The following is a 25554-nucleotide window of genomic DNA, read 5'->3' as shown; positions in this document are numbered from 1 at the left end:
GAGAAATGTCTCAAATTTTAAATATTGCAAAACTCGAATCTTAAAATTTTACAATTGAAAATTTAGGACATATAATGTAAGAGTTTAATAAAAGAATAATCAACCGACAGGTGATTTATTTGAGACAGCTAGTAATTTGGCGTAGTTTTTAAAAAAAGGAAAATAATAGTATGGTCATGAGTTTGTCTCTTTATTTTGACTCCTCATATATTTAATTTTTTTTATAATTGTTAAGGAATTGACTTTTGATGTATTAATATATTTTTATTTTTAAAAAATATTTAAAAATATGAAAAAAAATTAAAATGAGTAATTTGTACTAGTAGGCAAGCCCAACGGTCAAAGCTAGCCCGCACACTAGTAGCACCCTTTAAAGAAAAGTACTAAGGTCTCGTTGTTATATAGATGAGATGATATAAAATGAAAATTTTGTGAATAATAGTAAGATAGTTTGTAAATAGTAGTAAAATGGTTTGAATTAAGATATTTTATGGGATTTTAGAAAATGAGAGAGAAAAAATTGAATAAAAATACTATAAAGTTAAATTATTGTTATAATATTATTTTTATTTTAAAATTTGAAATTTGAAAAAAACTGAATTATTTTTTGTGTTTTGTTTGAAAGTTTGAAAAATTAATTATAATGACTAGATAAAAAAGTTGAAAGTTCAAATTTGAAATAAAAAATTATTTGTGTTTGAATGCTAAAATAAGATTAGATAGGATGAGACTATTTGTAAAATTACACGGAAACTAAGGATACATGTAGAATTTTTTATTTAATTATTTAATGGAGAATATTTCTGTAAAATAATATTATTTTTATAAATTATTTTATAAAAATACTTCTTATATTAAAAAACTGAATTATATAAAAGATAGTGAAAATTTATTCTAAATTAGAGAAATGATACTTGCAGTCGTGAATGTGCAAGCACCGCGCAGTCGCTTTAAAAAAAGTGAATTAATATGGGACCCATATAAAAATAAATTAATTTTTTAATAATGGAACCCACTCTTTTTCGAAGCGACTACACAGCGTTTGTGCATTTCACGACTGTATGTAGCATTACTCGTTGAGATGATTTATGAATAGTAATAAGATGAGTTGTGAATATTAGTGGAATTTATGAGTTAAAGTTGATGAATAGTAATAAATAGTAGTGAGATGAGTTAAGATGGGTTGTAAATCCAAACCGGGCCTAAATATTATGTTGACATGGTAATATTGGAAATTAAGGATGCTGTTAGCCCGCCGCCCGCTAGTTGAATTTTTTTTGTTTTTTTATGTTTTTTTATTTTTTAAAATATTTTTTAACATTTTTAATTATTAAAAAAATACACAATTTTACTAATAGTCATTTTCTTAATTATTAATTAAAAAAATTAAAAATTAAAATAAAATGCATGAACAGTATTAAGATTGAATGGCCAAACTCATGGGTTAATCTAGCATTTTACGTCAAGTATCAATCAACCAATAAGAGCCTCAATAGAGATAATAAATGGGATAATAAAAAATTAAAAAAAAAATCAATGCATGGTTTTTCATCCCATAATATGACGCACATCTTTCTATATATATATATATATAGGAATATTTCACCATTTTTATTTTATTTCGCAGTTGTACTGTCGAATTTTTCAGCGCAGAAGTTCTTATGTCTTGTGCCACATTATACGCAGGTGATCAAAAGTACTTCTGGCGCCACAAAGCAAAAACAACTATAGAAATCACAGTACTACTTAAGCAACACATGCATGATGATGACATGATCATGTATATATTATAATAATGAAAGATATTGAAAAATTAAGCATAGGCTTCAGGATTGGCCAAGAGATATGCTTCCACAGCCTTGTAAACAGCCATGGCCTTTTGCTTGCCTGACTTCACTTCCTCTTCATCGATCTGGACCCCTGGTTTTGGATGATACTTGATGACATCTGTACCTTTGCATCCCCCATCAGGAGTGGCCTCAAACTTAATCTCATAAGAAACTGATTCGATCTTGTCCACCAAATCATCACCCTCAATCAACGTGTAACTATATGTTAATTTCTCTTCATCTACTGCATCGATCCTATGCTTCACGTACTTGATGTGTGTACCTGTATACATAGACAGTAAACTGATTAAAAAAAAAAAAGTAGGGTTTAATAATTCAACCATTCTTTGAACAGAAAGAAGACACAAAACCATTTATTCAGTTCATTTTTAGAATATGCCCTAAATTATAAGATGCAACTAGCTTGCCTTCAGCAAAGGTCAGTTTCTTAATGGTTCCAGGCCCTCCATTGCCTTCAACTGTCTCGATACTCTTGATGGCCTGGGGCATGAGCTTGGGGAAGAGGTTGTCAGCATCAAGGATCAAGGCCTTGAACAGTTTTCCTGCCGGGACGGGGCTAGTGAACTCATCAGTTAGAGATACAACACCCATGATCTTTACAACTTGGACATGAAAAGCTTGATAACAAGTAACACTTTGGACTGGAAGTTTATTTGGAGTGGGAGAGAAGGTGTAGACTATAAAGGTAGTATTTATAGATCGAGAAGACAGGAGCTGTGCAAGTGTACGTCCCTAGCTAGTTGTGCCCTATGGCTTCGACTAATTACTTGGCCATAGCTAGTTGAATAATGTAGGTAGTTGTCTCTATCATGAGAAGGTTCAAATGCCATGGCCCATGTGCTACTTACTAGATCGAACGCAACATGCACCGCTTTCTAATTACCAAGATCATAACCTTAATTTATCCGATTATATACATACCCACCAGTATTTGCATGGCTCATTAATTATGATCTCGATCTTATTCTCTTATTCTCTTTTCAAATTTTTTTTTTTTTTTTGGGTGTAATTAACTCTTATCAAGTGCTTGAGAAGGCATGTATTACCAAGCATTTCTTAACAAACATTTAATATGCTTTGTATCTAAGGTAATGAAATATAACCATGAATTGTGCAAGCGTGTACTCCTTTAAAAAACGAGTGAAATTTATTATTAAAAAAATTAATTTTTTCATATGGATTCTATTTTTTATTCACTTTTTTTAAAGGAGTGTGCGGCGCTTATACATTTCATGACTATAAATATCATTTTTTTTGTATCTAACGAAATTAATCTTCCAAAAAACCTCACTCGGATGCATGCATGGGATCGAGATTCTCTAAAAATTGTGTAAATTTCAAATTTTAAATTAGGAATGAGATGGACATAAATTCTATAAAATAGTTTTTTATTTTATGATAAATTACTAATTAATATAATATTAAATTTTAAAATCTTATATCATTATAGTTTATTGTATTAATAGTTATAATAATACTATATATAGTGTCTATTAATAATTATACTAATACTATATCACTATATCACTATATATTATAATATATCATTATAATCTATAATACAATTATAATATATATTATAATATACTACAAGATATTATCACTATAATATTATATACTATTATGTATTATATAATAGATAATATAGTATATTAAAATTGAAAAATCGGACCGAAACCGATAAAATCGAAAGTACCGATTTAAAGAAATAACCAGTACAGAATCAATTTTTAAAAATATAAAACCGGTGCATATCGATCCGGTTTCAAATTTTGTCCAAAACTAAACTAATCCGATTCGATTACGCCCCTATTAGTGTGCGTCAAAATTTACCTTAACTTCGACAAAATTCTAGAAGTCTCAATCCCCAAAATAAGATAGTATACGCTATTAAGCTGATAGATCAAAATGCCGAAATAATGAAATTGATCACAAAACGATAAGACATTTCTGACTTCGGGCCAAATGATCTGTTGCCAGTTATAAATTTGTTGTTATTTTTTATTTTCTTTCAAGTATTTTTTTAATAAGTTTAATTATTAAGAAAAAAATAAATATATATATATAATTTTATTAATAATCACTTTTTTAATTATTAAATAAAAAAATTTAAAAATTAAAATATATGAGAGGTAAGTTGGAGGGCTCCATTAATATTTTCCGGATATCACAATCCATCCCCAGACAGCAAAACCGTACGCTCACATAATTAGCTTATACTAGCCCAATTACAAAAGTCGTTGCCAAAATGCAATTTTCACAAATCTAAATGGTTGCCCCACAATATATATACATACATATATATATATATGTGTGTGTGTTCTCTCGAATTATATTTTTTCCTTTTAAATTTTCATTCAATTTATAATTTCTAAAACTAATAATTACATCAAAATAGATTCTCAAACTTTCAAAACTTCTCAATTCCTCATTCCATCTACCAGCAGCGTCAAATATAACTGAAATTTGTTACACGTGCTGCTCATGTGTATATCATTTACTGCAAAAATATAATTTTCATCTAATTTATTATTATTGATTATATAAAATATGAAATAATATATGCTATCAATTAATAATAAACAATAAATTAATAAATAATTTTTTTATTAATTTATATATAGTTAATGAATATCAAATAATTTTATTGTGTACATAAATTATTCATATTTACTTACAACTTAGGTATAAAATGATTTTATATATGGTTAATGATTAATTATTTATTATTAATTGATAACATATATTATTTTATATCTTATATGGTCAATGATAATATATTAGATAAAAATTACATCTTTAAAGTAAATTTTCGTTAAATTCAACGCTGCTGGTAGACGAAATGGAAAATTGAAAAGTTTTAAAAAATTGAAAGTCTACTTTAATACAATTATTAATTTTGAAAATACATTGTGAATTGAGTAAATATTTAAAAGGATAAAGTGTAATTAACCTATATATATATATATAAATAGACCCCATAATATTTATAAAATGTCGGAGTGAATTTTCCAAATAGCATTAGATGCCCAATAAAATGCTATAAGACACATTCATGTATTTATATCTCTCTTCCTCTACGCCCAATAGTTCAAAAACAATAAGGATCTGTATCCAAACTTGTAAGCTTTGAAACAGACGGGAAAGAATCAGGAAAGTTAGGAACAAGACGACATCATTCTTAAATAGCCGGAAAGGGTGGTGACAGCTGTGCCATCATATTATTTCTTTCATGACCCAGGTTAACCAATGTGGCGGCAGGGTACCAGGCAGCCATTAAATCTGAGGAGTCCTGTTAACCTCCTTCTATTTCTTCAACTTTATATACAAGCCTACGTGGTTTTTTCTAAAAAAAAAAAAACCAAATCGTTTAGCATTTCATTTTTGAGAGACGCTTCGGGCAGGTCGGGTGTACAACGAGATTTTATACGTCATCGCCAGTTGTATTTTAGGTTTCAGTAAGAAAATGCTCATAAGTCTTATTTATAAAATAATTACACTCAATAGGTGTCAAAACCGCCTACATCCCAGGAGGAAAAGCATGAAACCTGATTAGGAAACCACGGATGAGAGAATTGAAGCAAGCGGAGATGAGGAAACGAAGCGAGAATGAATGAGAGATGAAGCGGAGATGAGGAAGGAAGCGAAGCGAGATGAAGGCGGCAAAGATCAGAAATAAGGATCGAAATGAAATAAAATGAATATGAAGAAATAAAGATCAGAATAAAATGAAGATCGAAGATAATGAAAGAATAAAGGCTCAGAGAATCGAATCGGAGAGGATCAAGAAGAAAATAATGAAAGAATCGATAATAAGGAAGAAAATCGGAAATGGTCAGAAGAAAGAAGAAATCGAGATCAAGAAAGAAAATAAAGAACAAACAAGAAAATGAATATAAAGAAAACCGAGATAAAATGGAACAAATCAAGGAAGAATTTATCATCAAAACAAATGGATGAGAGGCATCCACGTAGTGTGTGCATTGTGTGCACCACTACAGTGGATGCCGTATAGCACTACTCTTCAGTAAAATTGAGAAAACACTCGGACGTAGCATATCATAATTTTCCCTTGCCAGATCTATCTTGTGCCCCACCCGAAACATTTCCTGTGCCCCCACCCCTGTCCAAACCTCCCCGTCGAAACAGTATCTCTTTCTCTCTCTTCTGTGTGCAAAATTACTGTCTGTAAAGAGCACTTCTGTGTGCAAAAATTCATTCGCTTGGTGGGCATTTATATCTCTGAGGTTAGATATACAAATAGTTTCTGATTTGGTAATTTACGATTTGCTAATCTGTTCGGTGATTTTTAGAAAATGTGAGAAAGTAAATTCAAAAACTTTGGTGATAAAATGATTAAAAGAGCACATTTTGCTTATACGTTGGTTCGTTTGAGAGAAGCTAAACGTTTTTGAAAAAAACTGAGTTGGAAACTCCGATCGAGAGATTTGTGTTGAAGTTTGCATTGATAGTGTTGTTGCTATTGGTGGCTCTCACGGGAATGTCACAGACTTGGAGTGTTCCTACTTGCTACAAATTAGATCCCCTGTAGATCCTCACATCCCAACTTGCTTGAAGAAGTAGAAAATTATATTATGATCTTCTAATAAGTTTATGTTGGTTGGAGCACCTTTCGTTAGTAGTTCATACTTGTTTTGTGATTTATATCTCAGGCCCTTTTTTCTAATGCTATCTGGTGTCTTTTTTTGTTTAACTTATTCAAAAAAAAGAAAAAAAACCAATGGATTGGGGGGAAAAAAGAAGGGAGAGAGGAGAGAAAGAAGAGGGAAAAAGGGAGAGGGAGAATCGAGGAGAGGAAAACATTGACTTGATTCAATGGATTGTGGTTTATTGTAAGAGGAATACACTTCACATATGTTTAAGTCCTATTGGCCGGTGTGAAAATGAGATACTCACCCGACTGTTCCTGAGCTTTTTCTTTCATTTTAGCCTAGGACTAGGGGTGTAACCGATTCGGTTTTGGATAAAATTTAGGTCCGAACCAGTATGTACCGGTTTTGTATTTTTCAAAACCGATTACGCACCGGTTACCCTTCTAAACCGATATCTCCGGTTTTACCGGTTTTTTAAAATGTAAGTTTGTCATTAAAAAATAAAAATATGTTAATAAAAAAAACTGTTTCAAAAAATTTGTTCTAAAAATTTGTTCCTATTACAAAATTTGCACTAATAAAAAAATCTGTTTTAGTAAAAAAATTAGTATTAATATAATAGTATTAGTATTATACTATTAGTATAGTTATATATTAGTATTAGTTATAAACTTATATATTAGTATAGCTATATAATATATTAGACTATATATAATATAATTTAATATATATATTTTATGTTTAAAACATATGATCAATTAAATTTTCATCTTCAAGATTAAACTTTTATTTTATAAATTATAATAATATTATCTTATATATAATTATATTAATAACATATGATCAAACAAATTACAAATGTTCATATTTAAGATTAACATTTTATGTTATAATTTATAAATTATAATATGAAATTATTTCATATATGATATATAATTATATATTATATATAAAAATTTCACATATAATTATATATTATATATAAAACTTATATATAAAATATTAATTTTTATATTTTTTTCTCTCAACTGATCATGTCCGGTCCGGTCTCAAAAATTGTAGAACCAGGACTGGATCGGTTCCGACCAGTTTGCATAATTTAAGAACCGGTTCGGACCAGTTTTTCGGTTTCTCGATTTAAATTTACACCCCTACCCAGGACCCATTCGAAATAACCCCGGCATTGTTCTTCCCCACATTTTCTCTTCAGCATTTTTCTCCCCCCACTGCCCACCTCATTATCTCTTCAGCCCAGCTGGTTGATCTTGCTGCCGATACCCACCATTTGTCTCCTGGTGCTCTGCCGACAAGGCTAGTAAGAAATGAAAGAAAGAATTTTTATTTTTCTCTTTGAAATGAGGTCTCTCCATTTCTAGTATATTGAGTGTTTTTGTATTTAATGGATATGTGATTTTGTTTTTGTTTTTTGAATTTCTACCGAGACTGGACAATTTTTAATTTTTATGCTGCCCTCTTCGACCCTTTAATTTCTCCTTTTTTCTTCTATTATTTATATCTTTATTTTTGCATTTGCAGTTGAAGAAGTGGATGTTAGTCACCAGTAATTGAATTTGAGTTAAATAACTTGATGGGTGAAGGGAAAGAGTGAGCATTAGGCCCCATATTATAACTAGGCACACTTTCCAAATACTTTGATGTTAATTGTTATCTTTGCTAGCTGCAGCAAAAGGATTTATAGCCATTTTTTTCTTCCCTAAATATCAACACTGGAATTTGATGATGAAGCAGGGTTGAAACCAAAATATCAACTACATTTTTTCTGTTTAAGGAATATGTTATCACTAATAAAGAGAAATTTTGGTGGCATTGGCTGTTAAAGTAGTTTTCTGATGATATGTCATGCGTGCCACTTGGATATTGGTGCAAATCAATCCTTGTGAATTTGCATAACTGTTAGTGTTATATATTAGTAAATATGAGTTTTTTTTTAGCGGATTGTAGCTATAGGTATACCTGTAGCTGTTAGTGTATCTATTATTGTCATGAATTTTTTTTCCCTTTGTTGATAGATAAATAATGAAGCTTCAACATGCAAAGACACTAGAAGTTCAAAGGCCTGCTTTCAACTAGAGGATTGATGCTCACTTGATAATGTGTCACTGCAGCTGACAAATTGGAAGTTGAAGAATTTTAAGATGTTTCAATTTGTAGTGTAATCTGTTTGGCATTGGGTTATATCCAAACTTGGTATTTTGTTGTTTGTAGTGATTTGAGAATTATTGTATTCAACCTTGGTGTAATTATTTTGATTTTAAGAATAGATGGATGTGAATGCGTAGGCAAAATATGGGTCGCAGATGAATTGGAGAATTATTTGCCAGTAGATGAGTGTAGTTTTGAATGTTAGAGTTGATGGATGTAATTTTTCTTGTACACGTTTTGGATTACTTCTATAGATTTGATAAATGTAATTTTTCTTGTAATGCATTGCTTATGCTAGGTGATGAAAGTGATTGAATACATTCTATTTTACCTCTCCCACCGTACCAAGATGATTTAGGTGCTAGAACTTCACGTTGGTTGAGGTTTTATATAAGACACGTAATTATTTATTTCCTTCATTTACTTAAATTGGGTTTGTTTCACCAAGAGCTTTTAGAATAAGAGTAATTCTACATACAACCGTAAAGTATGTAAACGCCTCGTAATCATTTTGAAAAAAAGTGAAATCCACTATTAAAAAATTAATTTTTTTTTATGTGAGTCCCATGTTTTATTAACTTTTTTCAAAGTAATTACACGATAGTTGTACAATTTATAGTTACAAATATCTTTTCTATTAGAATAATATGAAAATTGCTGAAGATGAATTTAGTACATTTTTTTTATCTCTATTGCTTCATAAGAGTGCAAAGCTCAGGATGTGATTGAGATTATGATTGTAATGTACTAAAAGAAGTCTCATGGATTTCTCATGAATTTTTCAGAATATTAAGCACAAGTTAAATCTAGTTAATCGTTACAAAAGCAACCATCACTGAACAAAATTTTTCTTTCTTTTGACTGAACAACAAATCATGGTCAGACAAAAAATAAAGTGCAACAGCTAACAACTAGCAAGCATCAAAATCTAATCTGGAGTCTCCAACCATTACATTTACTTACCAATCACAAAAATATCATGTGTAGGCATTCAGTGGCAAACACGGGGCTAGAATATAAAACCCATGCCAAGAAAGAGTATTACAAGCTACAAATTCCATTACTACCAACTAATCCACAATAGCAATTAAATCAAAACAACACATATTCTGAAATGGCCTCAGCTTCTCCATTGAAGGACCTCTTTTCATCTCCTGCACCATAAAACAAAACAAGGGACGGTGAGCATTTACTTAAATACCTTAAACGAAGAAAGTTAACCAATTGTCTTGTTTTAAAAAGTGAGGACTTTCAATAGCTTTAAAATTATGTTTTTCAAATACTCCACATTGGGTTTATATACGTCCAACTCATTAAAAAAGGATTGTATGCTTTTGTTGTGGTTTTTACATGTATTGCATGAACGAAAGTCAGTCTTTGATAAATCAAAGCTTGATGATGGGCAAGGACAAATAATCTCAAGCTGTTTGGTTCAGTATTTCCATCAAACACGTGATGGGCAAGAACAAATATCAAAGGATCAAAAGATAAATCACAAAGAACAACCTCTAAACAGGGAAATTACAAACAAAATCAGTTCAACAAATATTCCAACACAGAACTTGATGGGGATCAAGCTAATTGCTCCCAGGCAAAATAATTAATTACAAATATTCAACATAAGCACACAAAACTTTTGTATCACTTTCTGTAGTTGTGAACATGGCAGAATGTCTTTTTCCCAATTATATATGATATTTGCGACAATAAATCTCCTAGCTACTTTTATCTCCAAGTGGCTTGCTTAACAAATGCCTTACCAGTTAAGAACTTAGGCAAGCCAAATGAATGATGACATAAGATGAAGCATCAGGAAGATGAACAAAGCACCGGAAGGAAACTTAATGAACAGTGCCTCAAATCTGGATGCACAAGAAGGTTTGAATGCTGTCTAAGGGACACACAATGAAGAAGCAACCAGTGACACATGTGAAGGTCTATTTCTGGACGCAAAGACACATGGATGGGGGTCGAGTTTGCCATCAATTCGAGCTTGCCACTTGCCCTAGATTCACTACTATAGGTCGAGTTTGCCCTATATTCAAGTGCCAAGCAATGAGGAGAGAGAGAGGGGCTCACGGAAGGGGATGAGCTGAGTTGATGCCTACGACGTTGAGAGAGAAAAGAGTGCATAATGGGGAGGGAGGGAGCGCTTCTCAGGTTAGGGCAACTTCAAAGAGATAGAGAAGAAAAGAGCTGAGAGGAGATTTAATTTACATTCGTGTTGGATGAAAGAACCATGACATGGAATTAGACCCGGTTTGCCATGTTGGAGAGTGTGCGGTGTGCGTTGGGAGACCGGGGGCTGAGCAGATTTTCTCAAATCTGAAACCCTAGCCATATTACATCATTGAGATGGAGTTCAAGATCTCGCACCTTCACCATTGTCCCACCACCGATCTAAAGGGGTTGGGTGCCCACCTCTAGTGTACCTTCTCTTGTTTTACCAAGTGAGGGAAAGGAGATCTACATATTTTTTTCGGTTTCAGAGATCCATAGTTTAGAGGACAGATCGAGTCCTTTTCTAACAGACAATTCTAATAAGAGCACAAAAACTTCTAGGCAGCACCAAATTAATAAAATCTGATCAAATAAGTTTAAAGTACAACTGATACAGAGATGCCAGAAAATCATAAATCATGTAGTGCTAAAACAAGCGTAAATCACTTTCTTGCCCTTTCAGTTCTACTAAGCAGTACAGATCCTTCTAGCAATGACAAAACTGATTGCCAAAGAGTTCAAGAAAGAACATACCCATTTCAAGAAAGATTTTCCTAATCGCCTCCTAGAGGATAATGAAGGCTTGGATTTGAAACACTGGACTCTAGAACACAACTGTATCAAGCATAGTTCCCAGAGTTTGAATTATATTTGACGACATCAAGTTTGAGACATGTTCTTCAAGGTGCTTCTTTGCATCCTGCCTTCCCACATTTGCTATTGCAAGCTTTTCTGGTGGCAGCTCATCTTCCTCCTGCACTGCCTTGTTGTATTTAATAGCTAAGTTTAGCATCTCCTGCACATGCCAAAACAAAAATCATAATCAGATGATAGTAGACTATATATCAGGTATCTGTACATATATATCAATCAAAATCCGCTCTCATCAAAGGTGGGGGGGGAGGTCAAAATCAGCTAATTTCTGAAGGTCATTCCACCGCAAGAATGTTGTGCCAATATCAATGTAGCAAATCAATTTGTTTTTCCTAAAATATAGCCGTCACTCCCTTTAAATCACTGCTTCAGTATCAATAAACACACCGTTTATGGGTACAGGTTAGCATATGCAACAGTAGGGGGCGTACAAGGTAATCATATTCCCATAGACAAAGTCCAGAACTCCTAAGCCAGAACAAGTTTTTTTTTTATTGCCACTAGGTGTCTGGGACAAAGTCCCAACTAACCTGGTGCACAAGCTCTCGACAAGGAGCTTCACGTAAGTGCACCTTAGGTAATTCAAGGAAAACTTCAAACCAGAACAAGTAACACAGCAATATGGCCTGTGGTAGGATAGTATTATAGTGGGCATGTGGGGAAGACAGCATGGCAAGGACCTTTTCTGTCTATACCCTTCCAAGGTTAAAACAAGATATTAGTATATTTGTTAAAGTGTTATGCAATATTTTATGGGAAGTGCTTTTGATGAATAAAGTGTCAACCTTGCTCTACAATAAAGAAAAAATTGAACTCTGACAATCCATGACATCATTTTGCATTTATTTATTATAAATGTAATTCATTATGTAAAAGAATAGTTAAAAAATGAATAAATTATGCAAAAAATACATTAAAAAATTCGGTATCATGTAAACTGTCTATTGCAGGAATGAATTTCTGATAAGCCAACAACTTAATGTTAACAAATTGTCAGCAATCTTCTAAGCACCATACATTAATTTCTGGAATTTTTGTTATTTTAAGAGAGAAATAATGATGGTAAAAGAGATCATGATTTGGTTTAAAAAATCACAGATGGATTTCAGGAGAGTCCAAGGAATTTTTTTTTTTTTATCGGTAAGCCTCCAAGGAAAATTAAAATCTGTAAGTGGTGGAGGGGGGAATAAGCAAAGAGAGAGATATGCTAAGAAGTGGGTGTTGTTGTAAGAGAGGGAAAATTCTTTTTGTCTTGTCTTCTTTCTTAATAATTGATATGTTCTATATCTTCTCTCATTTTTTTTTTTTCACTTACAATAAATACATATTAAAAAAATTCAAAAAAGCATGCTGTTTGCGCTTTAAGCCCACCAGAAATGGAGCCAAAAAACACACTTAATGTGGCCTTTTGTACACGGGCTTTGTTTTTGGTAAGCGAAACACTTTGAACTTAAGCACACTTTTACCAACGCCATTCCTTAGACATTCACTCACCTGAACAGTCTGCTCATTAGTTTTAGAATGGGTGTCAAATCGCTTAAGTGTTAAGCCATCAGTCCATTTCTTCTTGTGAAGGTTAAGCAACATCTTCTCCTCAAGTTCGTTCTTCCTGTAATTAATTGCTATTGAGTAATAATGCCGATTCAACCCATGGATCAATGCCTGAAAATAGAATGCATCAAAAGTAGGTCAAAAGGCTGAATTGTAAAAGAACAGCCAGACTACTAGTTCAGCACTCACTTGAATGGATGGTTTGTTAAGATGCCCAAGGTTGGATGTTGTCTGCCGTGGCTCTTGGCCAAGCATCATAGTTTGTGGGTTAATCAGACGAAATGCATCAATCACTACTTTCCCTTTCACACTCTGAATTGGATCCACAACCACAGCCACAGCTCGTTGATTTAAAGCTTCAAAACTCTGCAGAAGATAACAAATTTGCGCATATCAAGTGTTTTGAAGAGGATGATAATGAAAGACAAGCTAACACCATCCAATAAAACAAATGGAAAAAAAAAATTAAAAAGAAAAGAAGAAGAAGAAGAAGAAAAATAGACATGAATTGTTGTGAGTCCAGGTGTCCTTTTTTTTGGTAAGTTGCTCCTAATCAATGTGTTAAAAACTTAACTATTGAGAGAGAACTGGAAGGTAGAAGTTTCAAGGTGCAGATGTCCGATCAAAGGATCAACTGAGGTCAGAGCTAGACATCATAGATTTTTATTATAAGTAATCAAGATAATAATTACTTAAAGTAACTTATCAAAAAATAATAATTACTTAAAGTAAAACCACATACTCTTATAAAAAAAAAACAAATACAATTGTACTTCATCCTGAATAATCAATTTAGTTTAGCATTGAAACAAAACACTACTCCAAAAAGTAACCATTAATATCAACTTCGCCACAACACCTCTTCCTTAAGCTAAAACAATAGTAAAACATAAAAACTAATAAAAAAAACTAAGCCATTTTGAACAAAAAAGGTGTGCTCCACACATTCATTCTCCTAGGAATGTTGCTTAACCAAAGCCACCCATTTCCATTTATCCATCCTCTCCTTATATCAAAAGAAAAGTCTAACTACCAATCATGCCCCAAAAAAAAAAAACTACGTATCTAATTCGAAATCAACAGCATTGGAAGGAAAAGGCAGGGCCAAGGGGGGCAGAGGTGTGGGGACTTTCCAGGAAAGGAGAGGTAGCAACAGCGGATGGAGCTAAGAGATGGCGACAATGAAAGGGGAGGCAATATGTGGGAGTTAGGATTTCGTCCAATGGAGGGAGGGAGAACCAACGGGAGGGAAAAACAATTAAAGAACCAGTAAGGTAGAGCAGTGGTGAAGGGAGGAGAGAGCGAGGAAGAGGGTTAGGAAGGGAGCCATGGTCAAGTGGATGTTTTAGGCAAGAGGTCACAGTTGATCAGGTCCAACAGTCCATTTTTTAAAACCATTATTATAGTTGTAAATTGAAAATTTTTCTTTAAAAAAACTCATCAATGAAGGGAAATTTTCATGAGTCATAACAATCCTTTGGAATCTTCAATACCATCCTTGCAAGCAGATTAAGATAGAAATTCTCTCAAAGTCTTCTAACAAAGTTAACCTGACAAACACTAACAAAAAAACTGCATTTTTCTATAACTTGAGAAATCATTTTGGTAGTAACAGTGTGAGAGCTGTTGAGGAGAAACACTGACTTAGCTACAACAGGTACTGGAAGGTGAAATATCTTATAAACTAGAGGTTTTCTTGTTAAAGAGATTCTGACACAAGAAATATTTACTATTTTTTTTTTTGGGGGAGGGGGGGGAGGCCAAAGAATACACAAAAAGTGAGAAGCAATTAGCATAAAAAGTTAAAGGGAACCGCTGACAACTTTTTAGCAGAGAAAAAATAAGACATTTAGATGGTCTTTTCATAATCGAGATAAACATGCCATTGCTTTTATTAAAACATACAATTTTTTTCTGTCACAAAATGTTTATTGCAACCATAAAGAATAAAATTTCAATATAGGTTAGAGTACGTAACAACCCAAGGAAAGCTTAAGTCACATCTAGCCTCATATTCCAAAAACACCAGCAAGGTTACGATTGGAATTGCTAGTAATAATTATATGCGATCTCACCATCCTCCCACACTAAATCCAAGGTGTTACAGAGTATAAAATGGAGGATAAAAGAACAAAATTAAACTTAAGAAAAAACTGCACAACCTGCTGTGTATTAATGTCGACTCCAGAGAGCCAACATCCAAATCCAGGATGCGAATGGTACCACCCAACAACCATCTCGGGCCTGGAATACCAAGCAAAAGAAAAGTAAGAAAGTCAGGAAAAAAAAAACACACACACAAGTGAAATAAAGAAAGGATATCATCTATATAAGCAAGTTAAACACAGAAGCTTTGATATCAGAACTCAAAATCTAAAGCAAAAACCTGATTTTGGAATTGGAAGAAATCATACAAATATCCAATCTTAAGCGTTGATTTGAATCCCCATAGAGGGATGGGAAAACACACACAACAGAGCTCCTTAACACCCTTTCCGTCAATTACTCTTGTAAAAATGATACCTCTAGTTGATTAGTTTCAGGTTGTGGGAGTGAAGTCTATAAACTTCTAATCCCTCAGCCTTTTCCAGTTTATACTAATCTTTTTGTAAGTCAAGATCATGGCAATGGTATCTAAGATGTATAGGTTCCATAGTCAGAGACATGATCAGCCAAGAACGAGTGCTAGAAAACCACTAAAAAGAAAGTCCATGAAGCAAGCACAAATACCCCTACCAATCCCCAAACATTATGCAAACGGGGGTTTTTACACAAAACCATTTATCTTTTAAATATTTTTAATTGAATTTCGAAATTGTTCTTAAAAAATTAAGTATCAATGACGATTCAATACCTGGTCCCATAAGAAACAAAAATCACAATGGCCAACGTCCTTTTTCTTTTGTACAACACGCATAAGCAACATAGTAACAATCAAGCACATGTCAAGTCATACTCACAATTAACTGGAATAATCCAATTTTCAATATGTAAGTCTAAATACTACACAGGCTCTCAAAATTCAAATACCGTCCGGTCTGTTTAAGCATATCAAGCATGTTAGTCTGGAAGACGTGATCAACGGCCTCAACGCTAACCCCAGTACCGCTCTGTGGCATTGCAAAGACATCCACAACACGAACAGTGTACTCATCCACAAACTCTCCCAGCATCAAGCCCATCACCTCCATGGGAACACCAGCTCTACCTATCATTCACATCCAATCCAAAATTATTAAAAATGAAACAACAACTAGACCTTAAATATCCCAAATAGGCCCAAAAGCTAAAGTTAATTCCGTAGAAACCCTAGAATTGAAAATCAGAAATCCCAGGCGTTTAGATCCCACTTTAAAAAAACTGCCAGAAAAGAACAAAAGCTTAACGTACTCCGATTAGAGTTTTGAACCAATCAAGATTCCGGAGAGTATAAATTAAATCCGGAATAAAATCCAAGAAAAAAATGTGAGAGAGAGAGAGAGAGAGAGATAGAGAGAGAGAGATGTACCGTGCTTGAGCATTTTGAGGAGGGCGAGGGAAGAGATATAGACCTGCTCGGACGAATCGAGGGTGGGAGAGTCCGGCGGCGGGTGCCCCAAAGCACCGCCTGCACCGGCGAACATTCGCTGCAATCTCTCCATGCCGGACATATCTGATCTTTCCGGTTTCTTTCTGAGCAAGAATTCGGGATAATTTTTCCAGACACAGCGAACTGAAGTGCAGAAAGTAGCGCTAAGCTCATTATAGTTACCGGACTGCGCCTCGGTCCAGCTTAAGACCCATGATTTTGAGCAGAAAGGGCCAGCTTGGGCTGACCCCGAACCCCTGGGGTCAGCCCACACTAGTCCTTGATGATCCACATACTTCCTATCATAAAACTTTCTTCATTTAAAATGGATTATGTACGTATGTATATATACATGTCGGAATGAAAAATGATTTTTATAAAATGATTTTATAATTTATTTTTTATATACTCTTTTTTTAAATATTCATCAATATTGAGTTGAAGATCGATTTTGACATATCTAAATATTTTTCTGAAAGATTCATTAGTTGATTTGGGAAAAAGAGCATTTTTTGTTATAGATTTTATAATATCTCTAAGCTTTTCCTTGCGACTACAAAGTCTCCTAAGGTCACGTCACCGACGAAAGAAACTCTTGTGCTTTAAAGTGGGTTTCACGCCTGCCAATGGACGTCTGAGATCTACAAGAATATGACTATAAAAGATCTCCACCCTTCCCTTAGAGTCACGGAAGTCTTACACATCATGATCAGCTGCCTTTGCTTTGGTCTTTACTTTGGACATATGGTCAGGTTTGGGAGTTAGATGAGAATTTTATATTTTATTTTAGTGTAAAATATTATATTTTAATATTATATTATATTGAAATTTGAAAAAATTAAATTATTTATTATATTTTATATAAAAATTTAAAAAAATATATAATGATGAGATGAGATGAGATGAGATGAGATGAGAAATTTGGATCTCATCCCACCTCCAAACCTAGACAAAAATATAGGTCAATAGTATAAAACAATAGAAATTATCTTTGATTGTTTCATTAAATTAAATTATTTAATTTTAAAAAGGAAAAGACATTTATGCAAGTCCTACTTCATATAATGACTATCGAGTAGTGCAGACCTCACATTCATATTCAATACTGTCTCTATTTGTCCATATTAATCGATCATTAAATTGAGTTTAGAAAAAAATCTATTTATTATCTATTTTCTCATCATCCCATAATTTAGTATTAGATGATAGGTTCATAAATGAAATATAATAAATAGTCTCCAATCATCTAATGTTACGTCATGGGATGATGAAAGAATAATGAGAATTGGGACGATGAGTAGATTTTATGATCCTTTTTTCAATTATTATTACCGGTACTTACCATTTATTTATATAGAAAGCTTTTAAGGGTAGGTTTGGAGGTGAGATGAGAATTTTATGTTTTGTTTTAGTATTTAAAATATTATGTTTTAGTGTTATTATTGTATTGAGATTTAAAAAAGTTAAATTGAGATTTGAAAAAATTGAATTGTTTATTATATTTTGTATGGAGATTTGAAAAATGTGTAATGATGAGATGAGAATTTTGTGTCTCATCCCACCCCCCAAACCTGCCTGTGTTTTCAATGGAAGGATGTGGACTATTGATGCATTTGAAACTTGAACACAAAATCAAACACTAGGGTTTATCATGTAATTACCTCATAACAAAATCAAGCCCGTATGGATACATTCATTTGGACTTGAAATGGCTGTCCAAACACAAAGATTCATATTGTTTTTTTCTTCTTCTGAGAGTTATATTTAGTTTGTATTGGAAAAATATAGAACACTGCCTCAACTTCAGTTCACAAGTCCTGCACAATTAATGGAAAAATTGAAGCACCCCCATCAATTAATTCGAACCAGATGATCACAAAATGGAAGATTTTGATCTGTTTCTTGGAGTTGTGGAATGCTTCAAATTCTTTGGATGATCCCGAAAGATTTAAGCCCTAATTATGAAGAGAATTGATCATTTTTTTAATTGGCAACTATTGGGAAATTGGAGCCACTCTGCAAGTATAGTATACAGGTTCATCTTTCTTTCATAATACTTATGTATTGAATCTTACAACATTCATACTGTTCTCTCTTATTAGCTAGAACATCATAAGAAAGCAAACATACCAATCACAACAGCAAACTCCATTATTTAGCGAGCCAAGACTAGTTAGACAACACGCGCAAAAAACAACTTGAAAGCCAAAGACATAGATAGACAAAGACAAGCTTTGTTTTAGTTGTAGGCATCAGGGTGTGCCAAGAGGTATTCCTCAACAGCCTTGAAAAGACCAGCTGCCTTTTCTTTGCCAGCCTTTACATCCTCTTCCTTGATCTCGTGGTCGCCTTTGGTGTGGTAGTGGCTGGTGCTCTTCAAGATGGATCCTCCATCAGGGGAAGCCACTATCTTGATCTCGTAAGTGATTTTCTCAAGAACATCGCCCAGAGCATCGCCCTCAATCACGCTGTAGCCATAAGAGAAGTTTGCGTGGTCAATCGCATCGATCTGGTGCTTCACATACTTGAAATGGCTACCTGCAAAGCCCAAGATTTGTTACTCTTTTTATATAATCCTCATGATGTATGGCCAAAAGTGAGAAAAAATACTATCTTAAAAAAATTAATAGTACTAGAAACTAACCTTCAGCGAAGCTTATCTTCTTGATGGTTCCTGGCCCTCCATCTCCTTCAATTATTTCAGCACTCTTGATGGCTTGAGGTGCAACTTTTGGAACAAGGTTGTCACCGTCAAGGATAAAGGCCTTGAACAGCTTAGCCGGTGGGATAGCTGAGGTAGACTCTGTTTCATAAGTTAAGACACCCATGATTAGCTAAGAGATTGGAAAAATGATAAAGAGATCAGGATCAGTTGTTGAGCTTTAGAGAGGGTTTGAGCTTGGAAGATATGAGTTCTATATCAGGTTGATGTAATTTATAGACTCGAGTCCCTCACAAACCAAAGCTTGAATAACAATTATTTTTTAAGCAAATAATTATTAATTTAGTCAAAGAAAGTGCCTTTGGAAAAATATCAAATGAAGACATAAAAAACCGGCCACTTTGATTCCACATGCATGCTGTGCTGACCCAAATTATTTCCAGATATCATACAAACTAGCTAGGTAGGCATGATACTAATTTTTTTTTTTTTCTAAAAAAAATAAATAAAAAGCAAGGAACATGAGATTTACCAGTTTATAACTCTGAGTACTTGTTCCACCTATTTTTTAAGCGAAATTTTTGTGACTTATGTGTTTAGTTTACAATGAATGTGAGCATTGTTCGTATAAACAACTGAATACTGTATAATTTAAAAGAGCAGTGCTAGGTGTAAATTTCAAATAGACAAACTTCATGCAAGTTTTTTATAAAAAAGTGGGTCTCACTTATAAAGAAAAAAAAATGTATTTTTTCATAATGGGTTTTTTCATAATGGGTTTCACTTTTTCATAAAGATGATTTATTTATTAGAATTTGTATAAATCATTTCTCAATTTAAAACCGGACGATATGCCCCATTTAGAGAAATGATAGCACCGTGTAATCGCTTTGAAAAAAAGTGAATAAATATGAGACTCACATAAAAAGAAATTAATTTTTTAAGAGTAGACTCCACTCTTTTTCTAAATGACTGTACGATATTTACGCATTTCACGACTGTATACAACATTGTTCTTTATAGAAAGCTTGGCACCGGCCATTTTGCCGTTTGCAAAGAGTAGTTGACATTGTTGAATCAACAATGGCCGAGTTGATAAAAACAAAAACAAAAAACTGATTGGCCGTGGCTAACAAAGGCTACCAATAAATATTAATCATTCAATTCATTAAAAGAAAATCCAAAAAATATCTGATCTATTTTATTTTTAATGCTATAAGAATTGTTTTGGTGCCGGTACAGATCACGAATTAAAGATGTCCAAAAGCCACAAAATCCTCCCAACCATATATAGGCCGATAGGAGCTTGTTATTTAAATCTTGTCATTAAGTACTACTAGCTGCATAACTCAAAAGATACCCATATTTTTAGCAATGAAATCCGTGTACTACTGTTTCTACGTACTCGATGGAGTTAATTAGTTACAAATAAAATGGAAAATTAGAAATAACTATGATTCAAGACTAACTCAAATATTACATGAAGGTTGAAAAAGTCGTAATTAACCATGCATGCATCTTTATCGATCCGTTGTTATAATGGCTTTGACACATGCATGCCTGCCATTTTAATCATAGGTAGGCTTTAGGTGGGATTTTGATAGTGAATTGAAATGAGATAAATTAATCATAGGTAAGCTTTCAAGTTGAAAATTGAATAAAATATTATTAGAATATTATGTTTTTAATATTATTATTATTTTGTATTTGAAAAAGTTCAATTGTTTATTATAGAATACTACTACATCTATAAAGGAATTACATAAAAATAATATCACAAATTGACGTGACTTCATTTTATCCGTTAGATTTATTTTATAATAAAAGTAAATTTATAATCTGACGAACCATATCTAGACATATTAGTTTGTAGGATTAATTGTGTATGATCTTTTAGTGGTTAGAGTATTTCTTTTATTTATTATATCATATATATATATATATTATGTGGAAATTTAAAAAAATTATAATAATTAGATGAGATTGAATGAGTTGAAATTCAAAAGGGATTAATTATTTGTCGTATTGCTGGCCGTCAATTACTAGGTTTAAAAAGTTTTAAATGACTTCAAGCAGCTACGCGTGTGCGAGCGTATAAATGCACTCATTTTATATAATTCATGCTAATAACTATGATCACCATGATTTGGTGGGAAATAGTATGTGGCTGACCATTGACCAATTGCACCACCGACCATGCAGGTTGATTTCCCAATGAATTTCCTTACTCCAAAAGGGTAATTAATAAATTGATGAAAAACGTTTATTTAATTAGTTAATTTATATATATGTTAATTATAGATTTTCACATTAGATAAATGTGTTCAATGGGATATGACATGCATTAATGTCCTTAACCCCTAGAATATTTTACAAATTACTATTGTACAAATGACTATTGTATATATAGTACTATAGAATTATAATGTTGAATAATATTTTTGTTTTTTTTTTTTTTTTTTTTATAAACAAACTTTCAATCAGTACTAAGAAGTCAGGTACATAGCAGCTTGATCAAACCAAAGGGCATGATCTACAAAACCTGGGACAGATTCCCACCACATAATAATGTCATCAATATTCCAAGCAAAACGTGTCAAATTATGAGCTACCCTATTACCATCCATATAAACATGTTGAACTTGCAACTCTAGAAAAGGACTGATCATTTTGAGGCATGTTCTCTCTAGTATGCCAATACATCTTTTATCAGTTCTTCCAATGCCGAAGTTAGTGATTAAGAAGTTACAGAGTTTGTTTTCAGGTTTTTTCTAGGGTGAAAATGAGGGAAAAGATAAGAGAAGATGGAGAGCGTGGAATAAATTGTGTTCCAGTGGAGAAGGGGGGTATTGGGGTTAGAAAATTGAGAGAAGTACAGCATTCGTTATTTCTTAAATTTGGGTGGCAGGTTTTGACATAGGAGTCCTTATGGGCAATATTTTTTCGGGCCAAATATGCAAAGAATAAACACTTGAGTTTGTGTTTGAGGGGTTTGTCAAGGTCACTGTTCTGGAAGAAAGTTGTTGAGGGGATTCCTTAGATAAGTTCTTGGAGAGAGGTCCTTTACATGGCTTGGTTGACAAGGTTTCAAGTCCAGAAATAAAAATCCGAGAGTTGATCATTAGAGATGCCTGGGATGTGGACAGGTTGCAAGAAATGTTAGGTGATCAGTTGGCAACAAATGTGATGGCAACGGTGGGGTCTTTGAAGGAAAATAAAGATTTACTGATATGGTTGCCGGATAAAAATGGAATCTTCTCAATAAAGTCAGCCTGGGATCTTCTTCGAATCAGAATGCCGAGGCTTGAGTGGGCTTCATGGATATCATGGATATGGAATAAGTTGCTCCCAAAGAAGATGTCTCTATGCATGTGGAAGGCAGTTTTTGGTTGCTGAAGTGTTGATGATCAGGTACAAAAAATTGGCATTCCTTTAGTTTCTTGTTGTAATTGTTGTGACAGGAGCATGGTGGAAGACTTAGAGCATGTGTTGGGCAGTGGTCAGTTTGCAAGAGTTGTGTGGTGCAAAGTCTCGATTGAAATTTCCATTCCGTTTATGCCCCAACAAGGATGGCATGAAAGAATTCAAGCATGGTTCAATAGAGCATCACGGCAGTCACAAGTTGGTACTATTATTAGCACTATTCCTATTATTGTGGTTTGGAGGTTGTGGAGGAGGCGGTGTGTAGCCCGGATAGAAGGGAAACTTGAGAGGTTGGGTGTGGTTTGGAACTCAATTAAATATTGGGTTTGTGTAGTGGCTGAGAAGGTTTCTAAGGTTAATCGTCTGTCTAGTTCGCTATACTGAATCGTTTAGACATTCGGATTGTGGAGAAATGTCGAGTTAACACTCGAGTTATTCGTCTGTCTAGGAAGATTTAAATTAAATTTAGATGGAAGTAGTTTTGGAAATCTAGGTAGTGGTGGAGGGGTAGGTGTTTTAAGAGATAGTACGGGCAAGATGGTGTTTGCTTTCTCTAAATCTTTTGGTTATTGTTCCAATAATAAAGCTAAATTGAGGGCGATATTGGAGGGTTTGATGTTATGCTAGCAGATGGAGTGTTTAGCAGTAGATATTGAGTGTGATTCCTTGGTAGCTGTGAATTGGGTTTTGTCTAACAGGTGTACAGTTTGGTATCTTTGGAATTTTTGGAAAAACTTGTTGATTCTCTTAGAGGAGTTTGATTTCACTATTCGTCATTGTTTTAGGGAAGTGAATAATGTTGCGGATTATTTTGCAAAAAGTGGTGCTAAGGGGGAGAATAAGATGTTTAGAATGGATGGGAAACTTCCCAAAGACGTAAGAGGTTGGTATAGATTGGACAAATTGAGAATGCCTTATTTGCGAGAGAAATAAGTATTTATTTTCGGGTAGCAGTGCTGCTATTTTTGGATCCTATTTTTGTATAGGTGTTGTCTTTTATTTTTTGTTGGTGTTGAGAATAGGTATAGAATTGATCATTGTTTATTTGTTAATCCCTTGGGACTTGGTTGTTGCCACGGTATTCTTCCAACATGAGTGATGGTTTTTTAATAAAATTGGGAATGGGTCAATCGTGGACATGTAACCTTGTCTATTTGAAAAAAAAAAAAACAAATTTCAACGGAAAATATTTCTGCGAAGGGGAATATTGCTTTTACCTAATGAAGGGGATTTGATGGTGAAATGGAGGAGTTGGGCGTGTCCTATTTTCTCCTGCAGGCCGTTCCAATTTGGTCTGGCCTTCTGTGTATGTCTTCGGGTTCAAAAGACTTGGGCGTGGCCTTGGATTTCTTCTGCTAGCATCTCTGGTCTGGCCTAAAGCTTCCGAGTGTATGTCTTCTTCTCCTTTCATGTTTTGTTTTTCATTTTTTTTCTTAATATAATAAGCCACGTCAGCAATCGGTACACAAGATTACTTGTACCTAGCAGAACTGTATATGTATAGACTGAGACTAGTACTGATCAAGGTTACCTTAGCTTGTAGTATGAAAGTGTTTTTTTATTCTACACCTAGAAGTTGAGTAGTTTCAAATATTCGTTTGGGTGTCCCACTACGAATTAATTGGAACTTGATTTTCTAAGAGAATCGTTTTTAAATTGGTCAAAGAAAAGCACCTTCTAGAAATATTTAAATTTAATAAGAAGAATTCGAAAAAAAAAAAAAAAAAAGACCCAAGTACTGATTCCATGAGATGTTTTGCTAATATCAAGTGTTTCATGAATATTAAAGTAAATAGCACTTTCTACGTAACTTAATGCTCAAATAGTACTTAGGGCTAACCATGATCATAGTAATTAAGAAAATAAGGGTAAAAATAGCTTGCATGTATAGTACTTTCGTAGTTTGAACTTAATTTATGTCAACTATATATATACTCTGCAGCATTTTGCAATTTTCCAAGACTTGAATATTAACGTACGTCTTTGATTCAAGGATGGCTGCTGCTAGCCAGCCAACAAATCCCACCAATAAAATTTCTTCTTTCAATACAAGTATTAAAAACGAAGTCAATTATAAAAGGGGACTTATAAAGTGACAACGCATGTTTCGCCGTCCAACGAATTTCCTTTTTCTTCTTTTTTTTCCTTTCCTTTTTACTTTCAGATGTTTAATTTCTGGAATGGTGAAAAAAGATATACGTACAGAAATCATAAGAAAAGGGTTTTGATTTGTATATGGATCCGTGTACAAGGACACTCGTACACGATGGACCAGTAGTACTGTACCAAGAATTTGCCATAATTTCATTAATCTTATCTCACTATGAGGTAGCCCTACTTATCAACTTTTGTATTCATTATAAAAAAAATAATTTTTTGTGGTAGCACTGTACTTAATAACAAGGTCCTTAGAATGATATAAAAAAAAAGATAGGAAAGTATATTATATCAATTTTAGGGAAAAAGGGTCCAAAGGAAAAAACTTATGAGCCTAAAAGAGTGTTTTTCTCGAATTAGGAATTAGAGAATACATGATCAATTATTTAATAAGAGAAATTATTTATATAAATTTTAAATAGATAAATTTCGTACGGTTCATTTGTTAAAAAATGAATCTCATCTTAAAAACAATCTACGGCAAAACTTGTTTATTTATAACTTGCATTACTCATTTAACAATGCTTGTTATCTAAGTCCTCTTACCAACAAACATCTCTGATCTCTCCATCTCTCTTTCTTTTTTTCTTTTTTCTTTATTTTTTCTTTTTTTTTTTTTTTTTTGTCTTTTTTTCTGATCAGACAAGTCCTTTTCACTTATCCAGAAATTTTAGAAACCCTTTTGATTTTGAT

The 25554-nt window shown here is 33.2% G+C and overlaps 3 protein-coding genes across 3 annotated transcripts; all 3 read right to left on the bottom strand.

Annotated features, from left to right (window-relative positions):
* Nucleotides 1-1576: 1576 nt before the first annotated feature.
* On the bottom strand, nt 1577-2496 carry LOC109011369 (major allergen Pru ar 1-like). Its single transcript, XM_018992532.2, has 2 exons — nt 2258-2496; nt 1577-2112 (listed from the first exon to the last, which is right to left on the bottom strand). Exons 1-2 carry the CDS (start codon nt 2439-2441, stop codon nt 1814-1816), a joined length of 483 nt encoding a protein of 160 aa, XP_018848077.1. The 5' UTR covers nt 2442-2496; the 3' UTR covers nt 1577-1813.
* A 6968-nt stretch (nt 2497-9464) lies between these two features.
* LOC109019365 (26S proteasome non-ATPase regulatory subunit 14 homolog) lies at nt 9465-16803 on the bottom strand. Its single transcript, XM_035691363.1, has 7 exons — nt 16560-16803; nt 16082-16259; nt 15214-15295; nt 13241-13417; nt 12995-13162; nt 11381-11642; nt 9465-9780 (listed from the first exon to the last, which is right to left on the bottom strand). Exons 1-6 carry the CDS (start codon nt 16699-16701, stop codon nt 11451-11453), a joined length of 939 nt encoding a protein of 312 aa, XP_035547256.1. The 5' UTR covers nt 16702-16803; the 3' UTR covers nt 9465-9780; nt 11381-11450.
* Nucleotides 16804-18642: 1839 nt separating this feature from the next.
* LOC109019363 (major allergen Pru ar 1-like) lies at nt 18643-19577 on the bottom strand. The gene is made up of 2 exons (XM_019001642.2): nt 19264-19577; nt 18643-19157 (listed from the first exon to the last, which is right to left on the bottom strand). Exons 1-2 carry the CDS (start codon nt 19445-19447, stop codon nt 18859-18861), a joined length of 483 nt encoding a protein of 160 aa, XP_018857187.2. The 5' UTR covers nt 19448-19577; the 3' UTR covers nt 18643-18858.
* Nucleotides 19578-25554: the final 5977 nt, after the last annotated feature.

The sequence above is a fragment of the Juglans regia genome, chromosome 7 (genome assembly GCF_001411555.2).
Source record: "Juglans regia cultivar Chandler chromosome 7, Walnut 2.0, whole genome shotgun sequence".
Classification (NCBI taxonomy): Eukaryota; Viridiplantae; Streptophyta; class Magnoliopsida; order Fagales; family Juglandaceae; genus Juglans; species Juglans regia.
This window is presented reverse-complemented; position numbering and strand designations above follow the sequence as displayed.

Bases quoted from the DNA above. Each gene is read 5' to 3' on its own strand.
- LOC109011369 (XM_018992532.2), bottom strand. From the start codon at position 2,441: ATGGGTGTTGTATCTCTAACTGATGAGTTCACTAGCCCCGTCCCGGCA. The intron at 2,113-2,257 runs GCAAGCTAGTTG...CTATGTATACAG, and splicing joins GAAACTGACCTTTGCTGAAG to GTACACACATCAAGTACGTG.
- LOC109019365 (XM_035691363.1), bottom strand. From the start codon at position 16,701: ATGTCCGGCATGGAGAGATTGCAGCGAATGTTCGCCGGTGCAGGCGGT. The intron at 15,296-16,081 runs GTATTTGAATTT...TTGGTATTCCAG, and splicing joins ATGCTTAAACAGACCGGACG to GCCCGAGATGGTTGTTGGGT. The intron at 11,643-12,994 runs GTGAGTGAATGT...TGGCATGTGCAG, and splicing joins CTAATGAGCAGACTGTTCAG to GAGATGCTAAACTTAGCTAT.
- LOC109019363 (XM_019001642.2), bottom strand. From the start codon at position 19,447: ATGGGTGTCTTAACTTATGAAACAGAGTCTACCTCAGCTATCCCACCG. The intron at 19,158-19,263 runs GTTAGTTTCTAG...TGGGCTTTGCAG, and splicing joins GAAGATAAGCTTCGCTGAAG to GTAGCCATTTCAAGTATGTG.